At 59.8% G+C, this 13,022-nt stretch overlaps 4 protein-coding genes across 4 annotated transcripts; 2 read left to right on the forward strand and 2 right to left on the reverse strand.

Annotated features, from left to right (window-relative positions):
* Window positions 1-96: 96 nt before the first annotated feature.
* Window positions 97-4,507, forward strand: CcaverHIS019_0112020 (uncharacterized protein; the record flags this gene model as incomplete). The annotated part of the gene is made up of 16 exons (XM_060596793.1): window positions 97-322; window positions 355-414; window positions 454-477; window positions 510-938; window positions 972-1,152; window positions 1,184-1,229; window positions 1,264-1,335; window positions 1,370-1,817; window positions 2,217-2,267; window positions 2,315-2,385; window positions 2,422-2,559; window positions 2,599-2,782; window positions 2,816-3,129; window positions 3,199-4,099; window positions 4,187-4,449; window positions 4,484-4,507. 16 exons carry the CDS (start codon window positions 97-99, stop codon window positions 4,505-4,507), a joined length of 3,432 nt encoding a protein of 1,143 aa, XP_060453750.1.
* An 825-nt stretch (window positions 4,508-5,332) lies between these two features.
* On the reverse strand, window positions 5,333-6,281 carry CcaverHIS019_0112030 (uncharacterized protein; the record flags this gene model as incomplete). Its single annotated transcript, XM_060596794.1, has 3 exons — window positions 5,333-5,592; window positions 5,903-6,154; window positions 6,188-6,281. 3 exons carry the CDS (start codon window positions 6,279-6,281, stop codon window positions 5,333-5,335), a joined length of 606 nt encoding a protein of 201 aa, XP_060453751.1.
* An 865-nt stretch (window positions 6,282-7,146) lies between these two features.
* CcaverHIS019_0112040 (uncharacterized protein) lies at window positions 7,147-7,471 on the forward strand (the record flags this gene model as incomplete). The annotated part of the gene is made up of 2 exons (XM_060596795.1): window positions 7,147-7,271; window positions 7,303-7,471. 2 exons carry the CDS (start codon window positions 7,147-7,149, stop codon window positions 7,469-7,471), a joined length of 294 nt encoding a protein of 97 aa, XP_060453752.1.
* Window positions 7,472-8,135: 664 nt separating this feature from the next.
* CcaverHIS019_0112050 (uncharacterized protein) lies at window positions 8,136-12,333 on the reverse strand (the record flags this gene model as incomplete). The annotated part of the gene is made up of 3 exons (XM_060596796.1): window positions 8,136-10,586; window positions 10,618-11,549; window positions 11,718-12,333. 3 exons carry the CDS (start codon window positions 12,331-12,333, stop codon window positions 8,136-8,138), a joined length of 3,999 nt encoding a protein of 1,332 aa, XP_060453753.1.
* Window positions 12,334-13,022: the final 689 nt, after the last annotated feature.

Consider the following 13,022-nt stretch of genomic DNA (forward strand, 5'->3'; position numbering starts at 1 on the left):
CTCCACTCCACCCCCTTGCACCTTCCTTCCCCAAAGTATCGATCAGATTGTATCAACTTGATGCTTCATCCACCTTGTTGATTTTGCCTCCTCGTCATGATCTGGGTCGCAGCTACCCTCCTGTTGCTGTTTACGCCCGCGGCCGCCCTGACTACACGGCAACTACGCGAGCGCTCAATCTACCAGGTGATCACCGACCGCTTTGAGCGTCCCGATGGTGCCGTGGTCGACTGTGACCCCGCCGAGCGACGATACTGCGGCGGCGGCTGGAAAGGCATCCAACGCCAGCTAGCCTACATTCAGGGCATGGGTTTCGATACTGGTGAGCTGCGCCAGTACCAGAAGCTGACGCAGTGTGGATCAGCCCCGTGGTCGCCAACATTGACGGTATTCCCGGTTCAGAGAGCTACCACGGTATGTTACCCGTGTGTATGTATACCCGCTGACGACTAGGCTACTGGGCCTCTAACATGTTTGGTTGGTCCACACACGGGCGCAGCTGACGGCAGAGTTGAATGAGCGCTTCGGGTCACCACAAGACCTCTTGGACCTCTCGAACGCGCTGCACGCACGCGGCATGTTCCTCATGGTGGACGTGGCGATCAACCACGTCGGCAGTGTCCCGGACCAGTTTGTCGTTGGCGAGCAGTACGGCCCCTTTAACAAGGCTGAACACTTTCACGAATTCTGCATTCCTGATTGGAAACTCGAGGACCAACTCGAGAGCGAGCAGTGCTGGCTCACCGACCACACACCCGACCTCAACACTGAGAATGCAGAGGTCGTGTCGCTGCTACATGGTTGGATTCGTCACCTCGTACGCAAGTTCCACATCGACGCGATCCGTGTCGACACTGTCAAGCATGTCCGGAAAGACTTTTGGCCAGGCTTTATCACCGCCGCTGGTGTCGCTGCTATGGGGGAGGTGTATCACGGCGGTGAGTGTCCCCCACTCGCCCAGCTGACCCTAGATCCCCTCTATCTGCGTCGGTATCAGGAACACAGTCTCGACAGTATTCTCGACTATGCCATGTTCTTCCACCTCCGTCGCGCGTTCGACAGCGTCAACAAGCCCATCGAGGAGCTGACGTCCATGATCACACGCGTTCACCGCATGCTCCCCGACCCAACGCTGCTCGCGTCCTTTCTTGAGTAAGCCCAGCAAAGGCATGGCTAACGTCAGCAACCATGACACCCCCCGCTTCCCTGGATTGGTGCATGACCGTGCCGTACGTCCACTCGCCAGGTAGCGCTGACATGCAGCTCCTCAAGAACGCTGCCGTGTACCCATTCGTAAATGACGGCTATCCTATCGTCTACCAGGGCCAAGAACATGTGCGTGTCGCCTGACATCAGAGCTGACTTGCAGGGCCTGAGTGGTGGCGCCGACCCTGATAACAGAGAGGCGATCTGGAACCATGGCTTCTCAATCTCGAAGCAGATGTACCACGTCTTCGCGCGCCTCAACCACGCAAGGCGGCGCGCCACGGCCTTCCCGCCCTTCCTCACCTCCCTACTGTGGCACCACAAGCTGGATGCACACACGGCTGTCATCGCCAAGCCGCCCCTCGTTTCAATCTTCACAAACACGGGCTCAACCGCCCGCGTGCGCGTGTACTACCTCCCCGCTATGCTCACCACGTATGCCCCAAGTATGGCAGTGGTGGATGCGCTCTCGGGCCAGATTTTCGCCACTGACCCACAAGGCGGCCTGTCCGTCCCGATCGTTAGCGGCGAGCCGCGCGTCTTCCTCCCTCTCGGCACGTGGGAGGGACGGAAAGTCGCCTGGCAACATGCACTTCCACTTCATGGGGAGCGTGAGCGGGTGCCAGTCAAGCGCCGGAATAGCTTTGGGAACACGAGCCCAACACACAGTCGCGGATCAAGTTTGAGCTCCGTGTTCAGCTGGTTCCGCGGAAGCAAATAGATTTACACTGTAGCTATAGAGCATTATCATAGACATCATACATCGCTGCGTGAGTCGATCGTGTCGTGGAGTCTTGGCTTCTTTGGAAAGATAATGGGGCTCTTATGGATCTTCAGGAATATCAATTAGAGTTAGGACTGGGGCAGGACGGATTTCCCCAAGGTGGAGGTCGTTCGTCAGTCCAGTCAACCACTGTTGATGCGGAATTCCAACCTTCCCTCGACGCGATTGAAGTCATCTCTCATCAATTCTGTCCACCATCGTCATCACTCAATCCCAGTAACATTAGTCGTGATGGGGGCCACCATAGAGGCCTCGATCCGCGAGCCCAACATCAAGCGTGCGTCAGTCGCAGCTTACCGTTGGTACACGACCAGCTGACGTCAGACTTCACGCGCCTGATCCAATGCGCGGCCAAGTACGGCGACGACCTTTGCATGAACGCGACGAGCGACTCTGTGAGCTGATAGGTCTTGACGAAAATCTGACACCAGTGGGAGCTCATCGTCACCAACTCGACCAAGTCGGCGTACGTGTGCTTGGCGCTCGAGTCGGCCTTCTTCTCGCGGTACAAGGGGTCCGGTAGTGCGGCTGAGCAGCGCCGCGGCGTCAAGTGCCAGCTGTATGCCAAGGTAGGTTAGATCGTCCTCTGGTTCTGCATATAACCCCAGTCCGTCCTCAACGTCCTGGGCAAGGCGTCGTCCGTGAATACGGTCGAGCGCGTCGACCTCAAGATCTTCGATCCGGAGGGCGGGCTCCGCGCCCGTACGGACCACAGCGACGAGGAGTTGGACGACGACATTCATGTCGCCTCGCGCACAGCCCACCTCGAACTCAAGCTCGTGTACCACCACGGTGAGCTGTGGATCCATGCTTAGCTGACACTAGGCATCACCAAGAAGCACTTCCTCCACCTTCACCCGAGCGAGGGCCTGCGCGTTGTTGTTGACACGGAGGCACAGCCGTCGGGGTTCCTCGTCTCAGCACGCACCCTGCGTGACTGGCTTGATCATTTCTCCATCGCCTTCACGTCGAGCACGTCTAGCAGTGGCACAGTGCGAGGCGACTCACACCTCGCCTGGCAGTTTACACAGAACCACATCAAGATCAAGAACTACGAGACAGCCACCACAAACGTGCTCGCTACGGAGGTCACGCTTGACGTCCGCGACTTCAGCCAGTACATACTGGAGCAGGACATTGTCGAATTGTCGTTGCCCATGCGCGAGTTCAAGGCGGGTAGAATGATTCTCCACACCCACTGACAGCAGGGAACGCTGCAGCTTGCCGAGTCGCTCGGCATGGACCTCGACTTCTGGTTCTCTGAGGCCTCTCAGCCCATGGCCATGACTTCTACTTTCCTCGGTAACGACCGGTATGGCAACGAGACCACGCTGTTCAAGATCTTCTGCGCGCTCGCCACGACCCAGACAGAGGCGTTCAGCGGGGCTCCTCCACCCACGAACGGTACCCCACGCGACCCTGCTCCAGTCGGCAACTTCGCTATGCGACGCAGCCAGAGTACGATGATCAAGAGCGAGCGCAGTGAATCGGTCGCCAGCGATGGCGGCCAAAAGCCGACCACAACTCCGCGGCGCAGCTCCGCTCGTCCGCGCGCCAGCCTCACCATGACTGCGGAGCCGGAACGGCCACCCCCAATGGTGACTGTCGTCGGAGCAGGCATGTTCCCTGCGTCGCAAGGTGTGGGTCCCAACGATCCCGAGCCGTTGTTCCAGCCTGGTCCATCGTCGCAGGGAAGCGTTATGCCTATGTCGCAGCGCATGACCCAACAGGAGGTTCTCGACCTGGCGGGAATTGGTGATCTCGACCTCGAAGCGATGCTGGACGATGACTTGGAGGACATGGCTAGACTAGCTGATGGCGCTGACGCACTGGACATCCCCAACGACTGGGATGACATCGAGGCTGACTTCAACAACATCTCGCCGCAACGTTTGTCGACACAGAAGGAGGACATTGCGGCCGCGCAACAGCGGGCATCTGGAAACTCTTCGATCATCTCCCAGCGTCAGTTCAGCCTGTCGCATCGCGGCTCGGATTCCGACCCCATACGCCCCGTTGAACAGAGCCGGGGAGAAGCATCGTTGGAGGCCGAGTCGATCGCCGGAACGGCGTCTCGCGAGCTGAGCGGCAACACGAGCGCGCTCTCACGTGAGCCGAGTCGCGCTGAGCCAAACCAAGGGAGAACTGGACGGGCGTTATCACGCGAGCCCAGCCGTAGGTCGAGTACTGACCAAGGGCTTGAACGTGAACCAAACCGCGCCGCAAGCAATGACCAGCCTCTGTCACGCGAGCCGAGCAATGTCGGACGCACCACCAGCCGTCTGTGTTCCCATGAGCCGCCTTCGCGCGAGGGCAGCCGCCCATCTAGTAGGCGCAACTCCACAAGTCGCGTCGACTCGAGTACTCAGTTCCGTCCCGACCCCACGTTCTTCGGGGAGGACGAGACGGTGCTCAGCGACGACGAGTTGGGCCCTACACAAGTATCTAGTGGGCGTGTGGTGAGTCATGCTTACCGGAACGTACTGACACTAGTTCGAGACGCTGTTCGACGACTAGGACGTGTAGCATATCATCTGATCTGACATCAAGAGGGTGTAGCATCGTAATGTATTACCACTATCAACGTGACGTTCAGTGCGTGGCACGATCACCCCGCACGGACTACCTCCGCTCGTTCTCAAGAAGGTTCGTTCTTAGCACTATGGTCTGGGGTGCAGTTGCATCATGGGCTCGGTCCTCCTGTGACAACCGCCACTCCCAGCTCCACCTTCAATCCCATCGCCATGACTATTGAGCTCCCTGACCCAAACACTTAGAGCCGTGTGACATTCGCGTTTCTCCCACTCTAACCGCGACGTGGGATCTACCAGTAGGCTCGCTCACCCTTCCAATCGGACGTCCTCGCCCTTGCTCTCGTCCTCCTCACCTTGCGCCTGCCTATCACTATGCGCCAAGACCAGACGCATTCTCATCGCGTTGGAGGGATACGGGGCCCCTATCTTGGCCCCGCTCGTTGACACCTCCCTTCCTGAGGGATAGCCTACACCCTCGCGGCGGTACACGATACGATGAGCAACAAGACGGCGGGTCTTCGGCAGCATGACGGGCACACATTACCCCCACCCGCTGTACCCAACTGGTGCCGTGAGGTCCTTGGACCCGCACCCCATGCTCTACGCGCGCTTGATGCGTAGGCCATCCCATGTATTGTGCGGCTGCACTCATGCGTCGATTTTTAATGTGCAGCTGACGCTTGTGCGACCTTCATAATGTCGCCAGGCCCTATGTAATTCCAGCTTGGAATCCCCTTTCTGCAGCTGGCTGCTCTATATACTCCTATCTCTCCACACCATAGACAGTCCATCGAGCTGTAGAACTCTATCAGCGCGTCCTCGTTCCTCCGAACCCCGATGCGCTCCGCATCTCGCCGCCACCAGGCTCGTCCTCCCGCGGTCCCCTTGGGACGCTGGAAATATCAAAGTCGTCCTGTGCTGCGCCGCCGAACCAGCCCCTGCGGCCGGGTTGAGATGGCCCCGCCTGCGCGTTCACCTGGGGATTTGGGCGTGTCGCGCGGTTGTACGCCGCCGTCGCGGCCGCTCCGGCTGCCATGCCCGTCCAGAACCCTGGTCCCGAACTTGAGCCTGTGTCAGGGTAAGGCTTGTATGGCGGAGGTGCGTCGAAGCGGGGGTTCGTCCACCACCAGCTCCCTCCATTGCCACCTCCTCCCCCACTGGGTCCCCCACCACCACCACCACCGCCGCCGCCGCCTCCCCCTCCTCCTCCGCGTCCACTACCACTACCTCCCAATGGCCGTCCGTTACCAGGTAACACGCCGCGCGGCCAGAAGATCCTATAGAGCACATAGACGGCGCCGAGGACAAAAGCCCACCACACAAAGTTATCCCACGTCTTCGAACCAGCCGTCAGCCAAATCAGAAAGAGTAGACGTACCTGCAGCCGGGACGTCATGGGTGTTGGCGGAAGGCACGAGCTCGTACTCGAGCGCACACGAGCCAGCAAGGACGTTGGAGTCTCCAGCCCTTGCCCAGCCTTCACACACGACTTCTAGTGGTCCAAATGCCAGAGAGGACGGCAGGTCGGCCTGACACGCCCATTGGGGCGAGAGGCCGTCGTGTCCCTCCTGACGACACTGGACGACGCGCGGCGCATAAGTGCAGTACTTGCCCTTACAGCTTAGCTGGGCTGTTGTCAGCACTGGATGGGAGGGCGACATACGGACAGCACTAGTGCGGCGCGCGGTAGTCTTGGCACCCTGTCGGAGGGTTAGGGTACGGACTTGGCTGAGCGGCACTTTGGTGTGCTTTGGCATGTTTGTTCGCTGGGAGATAGGTGTGGGATTTGTGACTTGACACAGGTAGATGATGCGCCTGATATCGCTTTGAGAAAGCTTACGCGGCGCCTGCGCTTACCCTCACTTCCGGAGTGTTGAGGTGGACTCGAGTGAGATAAATGTTGGGTTCCACGTCGATGCAAGACGCTGACGAACGACGGCTGTCGAGTTGCCACTGCGGGGCCCAGTCACGTGGTGCCTTGTTCTTCGGTGATCTTCCGATTGCTGTTTCCAGGACCGTGTGGAAGGTATACATGGCTGGACCGGTTACAACTACCGGTTGCAGTAGCCCAGAACAACATCGCGTGCAGAAGACTTTGTGTACGGCGGGTCTACTCTGGCTAGGAAATCAGATAGCCGACGGAGACACTGATAACCCGTTGACCACACGCTCCGACTCGGATTGTCACATAGATGACGCCCACCATCTAGTTGTGCTCCATTTCGCTGTTGCGTCAATTAGAATCGGAAAGAGGCTCCCATCGCCATCTCAAAGATCTCAAAGATCTCAAACATCTCAAGGATATCAAACTCGATAACCGGTGCGGAAATTTGACGCGGCGGAAAGTTGACGGGGCCTTGACGGCGAATTGACCGACCTCACTCGAAATGAACCTGACGTCACACCTCGTGATCGGTAGCACCATTAGCGTGTGGGAATGACTTGCGGGACGTGATGCGCTTGCTCGGTGGTGCCTTTGGCCCGCATCTCGTTAGCTTACCTTGAAAGCTTGAAAGTGCGTCATGGCCACGCTCCAGCTCCAGAAAAAGATAAAAAGCGCAATTGCCCACCCCTCAACCCCCCACCTCTCACCTCACATCACTCTACACTACTAGACACAGAATGGTCCATCACGGCGAACACCATGACGGCACGGACGGGCGCACTGTCCCGGGTAACGTCGAGATCCCGAACGAGAAGGCAGCCGAGGAAGCGCTCAACTCGCCCACAGCCGTTGAGGATCCCAAGTGAGTCCCCTTATGACGACGCTGAACCCAGCTTTGTCACGGCCGTCTTCAACTCGTACATCCAGAACAAGAAGAAGCAGGGCGAGAACAACGACGAAATCAGCACAAAGCTCAATTACATCCAGCTCCGGTTTCCGCACTTTGACCATATTGCCGCTGCTGTTCGCGAGAATGCTGGGCTGCCCAAGCGGCCCGCGTAGATAGATAGTAGGTGGGAGTATGAATGGACGTCTGGAGCCAGGAAGGGAGCTATGGGAGAGTTGTCTTGCCTCTCCGGTAGATAGTCTGGGCCCTCCACAGAGACGTCCTCGATAAGACTAAGGCTAATGAGATGAGGCACAGCCGACTAGACCTCTGCCATGTCTCCACCCACCTCCAGCCCCATTAACCCTACTCTACCCTCAATCCCATGCTCCTGGGAGTGCATGAGGTGCTTATGGAGTGCGCAGCGCGCGACGCTCCCACTCATTCTCATCGGAACCAGTCCGCGCCAGAAAACTCACAGACATCATCAATCGGCGAGATGGCCGAGCGGTCTAAGGCGCTGTGTTAAGGTGTGCATGCACATCCGCAGTCTTCGGACGTGGGTTCGAATCCCACTCTCGTCAACAGAGCATTCAGTTGCTCCAGCCAACGCTTTTGGCATCTCGAACGGCGCTTGGCAAACCACATTGGAACAAGGTGTAGGTGGACAAGACCAGTTTCGCAGTGGTCAAAGATTTTGATCCCGTCAGGCACGGGCCGTTGTATGCTTGTTTGTGTGTGGCGCACTATGCCTCTCTAATCTCTCAAGCTGACATGAACGCCCAAAGCTAGCAGCAATGCACAATTTCCACCCTAATAATGACAGATTTACAACTGCGTCTAGAATCGCGGCGCAAGAGCGCGCACCAGCCCCTGCGAGCCCCTGTGCCGGCCACGGCCAGTACGCACCGCCGCACCTGGGTCGTTCTCCTTGTCCTTACTCGGCGGAAGGGAGAGCTTGGAAGAACCGGATGAGATCTTGCTAGTAGTCGTGTTAGTCGTATCGTTGAAGACCTTGAACGGCTCGGTGGAGCTGCGGTTGAAAGGGGCAGAGTCGGTCGACATCTTGCCTGAAGAACGGAAGCTTTCAGGTCCTGTCGAGAGCTTGCTGAGCGGCAGAGACGACGAGCTCGTCTTGCCAAAGGTACGGATACCGGCAACTGTTGAGCGGGAGGTGTCGTCGAACACCACAGTCTGGGTCGCGCTGCCGCGCGCGACTTTGATCGCCCCGCCGACGGGCTTGTCGATCCCAAGGTCTGATGGCGACTGGGTCGGGAAGGAGTATTCGCGCAGGCTGGCCAAAGTCGCTTCGTATGCGGGTCCCGAGCGGAGTGGCGAGTACGTCGGGGCCATACTGGCCGGCTCGGGGCGCGCGATGTCGACTATGAGCGAGGCAGGGGCGGGCTTGGCTACTGACTCGGCCTTGTGCTTGTCCTTCAGGAGGTGCCGCCCAAAGGTCGCGGTGGCCCTCTCGGGGCTCTGGTAGAAGCTGTCGTCGGCGTCGGCGAAACGCGAGCTGCCCTCTGTCCATCCCGACGCGTCCGCGAAGCGGCTACTGTCCCTGCCTGTTCCCGTACTGATGATGTCCGAGAGTTCCGTCGATAGGCGAGGGCTGACGCTGCCAACTCTGTCCTTGAGGTTCTTGCGGTGCTTGGCGCGCTCGACGAGGGTGAGACTACGTAGTTCGCTGCGTGATGTATCGGGGGTAACTGATTCTGCGCGTATGATTGTGGCGACAGCTCCGATGGCCTTGCTCATCTCCGCCTTGCGCGGTGTGCTGCGCACGCTGTACTTGTGTGTGGTGCATTCGGGGCGGGTAATTTCAGCGCGTTGCGGCGTCGGGGCTGGGTCGACGCGGCGAGGCATCATGTGGCTGTACACGCCCGTCGTCCATGGAGAGAGGGGAGATGTGCCGACTGGCGAGGAGATTGGACGGGTAAGAGAAAGGGGGAGGGGCTGGGGAGGTGGGACGGCGACGGCCAAAGGCAGGGACGGGAGGTGGTTGAGCGGCCTGCCGGCCGGTTGGATGGGGAGGCGCGCAATTGAGCTCGGCGTCTGAAACCCGGAGGTCAGAGTCCCATGCGACCATGACTTGGGACGACTAGGCGTTCTGTGTTCCTCGATGGATGGGAGGGTCGACTTGCGCGACATTCCTGAATTGGTGGATGTGCGGAGTGGCGTCCAACCCTCCACCAGGGCCCGGATCCAACCTGCGCTGCGAGCGATGCTCGAGTCGGCTTCGTGGCTCTCGCGCGCCATCTCCTCCCCATCGAGCTTGGTACTTGGGGCATGTGAGATACTGTGCGGTGCAAACGCCAAACCACAATACGACTCCGGGAGCGGCGGGTTGGGCGGCAGGCCCATCTCGTCCCAATCGACGCTGAGGTCCAGATCGATATTGGTTGTCGTCGAGCCCTTAGGGCGATACCCGAGCGGCGTTGAGGCGCGGGCGGGGTCGAAGGAAGAAGAGAAGATACGTGGCTCGCCCAGATCCAGTTCGGCACGGACTACACGGACGATCTCGCCCTTCCGGCCGGGAGACGACGAATCGTTACAATAAGAATCGACGCGGTAACTTGCGTCCGAGTCGGCGTCTCGGCGGGTGAGTTGTTCAACGACGGCCGCTTGAAGACTCTCGCTGAACATGATGCGCTGGGGTGCCGAGAGGTCGACGAAGCTGGGGCAGCGGGCTGTCAGGCGCACAGCTGAGCGGATCTCGGCGCTTTCCATGCTCACGAAAGTGGCTTCGTCGCCGCTCGCGCTGTCGCCGCGCGTGTGGTCGGCACATATGCTCATCACGCCGCCGCGGAGGCGCCCGAGCCTGTTCCGTATCTTGGGCGCTTGGACGATGTGAGGGTTGGGCTTGAGGAGTTCGCGGCGGCGGAAACTGTGCTTGCGCGCGTTGGGAGTGCTGGCTTTGAGGGTTGCTGTGTTCGTCGGCTTGCTGGGCATAATCGGGGTTAGGGGACGCACTGGGCGCAGGTCTCGCGGCTCGCTGATCCGCACGCCCGAGCCGTGCGGGCCCGGTTGGGGCGCTCTCCAGCGCGGTTGGCCAAAGTCGACACGTGTAAAGTCGATGGTACGGTATCCGCTGTTGCGGTCCCACTCGATGCCGATGGCGGTCGACGCGACTCCGGCCGCAGACGGAAGAGGCATGGGCGTGGTGATGGGTATGTGACGGGTGAAGAATGTCGCCGCGGCGAGGGCTGGCCCCGGTAGGGCGATTGAGACCGCAAACGTCGTGAGTGTGGCAGTGTGCACGCCGAGCACCAGAAGTGGCACCGTGAGTCCCTGGTGTCAGCTGGATAGTCCATCAGCTTACGAAGCAGAGGACGAGACCGACGACGCCGAGGAGGCCGCACATGCTGTCAGCCCGGCGCCAGCCCTCGGACACGGGCGGCGGTTTGACCGGAAGCCATTCGGTGTCGTTCATGTCTCCCATCTCGCTTGGCCACCAAGGCGATCCGGGGGACACCGCGGCAGGTGTGGGAATCGTCAGTTTGACGGTACTGGGCATGTCGTGGCTGTTCTCGATCGAGGTGAGGTTAGCGGTACTGCTGTGCTCGATCGAAGAGAGGTTGGTGTTGGAGAGGTCGTGGATGGCGACATGGGCGCCATGGTCGACGAGGGTGAAAGTGCGCGCGCCACCGAGGTCGGCAACGCTTCTCGTCACGTCGCTATTACCAGCAGAGCGGGGAACCGAGAGCTTGGTGATGGTACTGAAGTTGTGCGGTGGGAGGGGTTCGAACGGGCTGGGTTCGAACACGCCGACAACAGAACCATCAGGACGCTGGCTGTCGTTGGCAGTTGGAGCCGAGAAACTGCGTCGGCCCGCACTCGAGATAGACGAGCTTGGTTTCGTTGGCGCCGTGTGGAACGTGTTCGTCTCGCTGCTCTTACTTCTCTTGGTCTTTGGTTCGAGGCCCAGTGCGGCCAGCGTGCGGTTCGTAAACGAGCTGCTTGTACGCCGGTGACCGAGGGACGCGCGGAAGTCCCATTCGGGCAATGTGGCCGCCTCACGTTCCGAGACCCAGGAGCTTGGCGAGCCGACGGGTGGCATCCACGGCACCGGCGTGGAGGGCTGCGTTATGGCTTCCCGCGGCGGGAGGATGTTGCTGAAGTCACCAAGGAGGTCCGAGTCGTTCGAGGAGTTGAGGTGGGACGACGAGTTCAAGTGCGTCCATGTCGTGTTGGTCTGTGATATCTCTGAGCGTAGAAGGTCGCGTGATTTGCGAGCGTGGCTGGCGGCCGCGGCTGAGGTTAGTGGGATGTGGGTGGGAGGGGGTAGAGTGAAGACGCAGCACTAACCACACGAAGCAGCCCTCTCAACCCTCTCCGTAAGACCCTTCAGACCCCCCCTCCGTCCTCGCCACGCCGCAATACTAACTCCCACCGCAACAGTCGTCACGGCGCCACCCATACCCAAAATGATAAGTGCCGCATACGCTGGCAGGGCAGCAGATACCCCCACCAGTGTGCCAGTAAGGATGAGCGCAAACAGCGATGTGCGCGCGACAGCAGCATGGGTGAGGTGTCGGCCCTGTGCGCCGAGTAACCCGCGGACGAGGTTTGGTCCTTTGCGGAGGCGGAGGAATACGCCTGCGGCGGCGAGGAGGGTTGAGACGATAGGCAGGGCTGTGGTGGCAGCCAGGAGGGCGGCGGTAACCTTGTTGAGGCCTGGTCCAAAGGTAGGTGGGTGGGATGGGTAGGTGGGGGTGGTGGTGGCGGCGGTGGTGGGTGCCAAGAAGGTTGGGGCGAGCGCCAGGATGGAAGAGGAGAGAACGAGGAAGACCGTCCCACAGGCGAGGGAGGTGGCGGCTGCAACACACAGTGACAGGAACGTGGCTGCGCGCACGGACAAGCGCGAGGGAACAGGCGGAAGGCCGAAGGCTGAGCGGGAGAGGTCGCGACGCATGAGCTTGCGTAGAGCGCGAGTGAGGTCTTCGCGGGTGAGATTGCGTGGGAGGAGGTGGTGGGTTACTGTGCCCAGTAGGAAGAGGGCGGGGAGGAGGAGGAGGAGTAGGAGGAGGGCATTCATCACGGTTGATGGGTGATGGGTAGGCGATGGGGAGGGGGAGGGGGAGGGGAGGAAGGGAGGAGGGGAGGAGGGGAGAGAAGGGAGGGAGTGCGTTGGAACGGGGTGGGAGTGGAGCTGGGTTGACAAGGACTGGTTTCTGCTCGAGGTGCGAGACGGAGCGTTGGAGACGAGTGGTGGTGAGTGAGTTGAAGATGTTGTATTTGAAGAATTCAAGAGGGTAGACACCGGGGCGAGCGGTTCATGTATATGAGGCGTCGAGACTCTCTGTTTATTGCGCGCAATGTTTGGTGATCGCCATACTTGAGAATGTTGATCAGCAATCTGTCAGTGAAGCGAGCTTCCTCCCCACCCGCCATTGTCGATCCCGGCCACAATAATGTCGAGCACAGTAGCAGTGCAATGTTAGTTCTACAACAATCTAAATCAACACAGACAGGATCCGTTTCTATACTGAGCGGTGGCGTCGAGTGTCGTGTGCTGTTGTGGTGTGCGTCGTTGTGTGTAATGTGTATGTGTTTGATGAAAGGAGTGTTGGTGGTGCGTGTCACCCCGTCACCGGTTGTGGCGCCATGGTCGCATGTGCGGGTGTGGCTGGGGCGCGGAACGGCAGCGCTTTGTCGAGCCGCGAGTGGCTGCCATCCGCGGATGGCGGGGCGATCGCTGCTGGCTACCGAGCCCTCGTCGACACT

This window comes from Cutaneotrichosporon cavernicola, assembly GCF_030864355.1.
Source record: "Cutaneotrichosporon cavernicola HIS019 DNA, chromosome: 1".
NCBI lineage: Eukaryota > Fungi > Basidiomycota > Tremellomycetes > Trichosporonales > Trichosporonaceae > Cutaneotrichosporon > Cutaneotrichosporon cavernicola.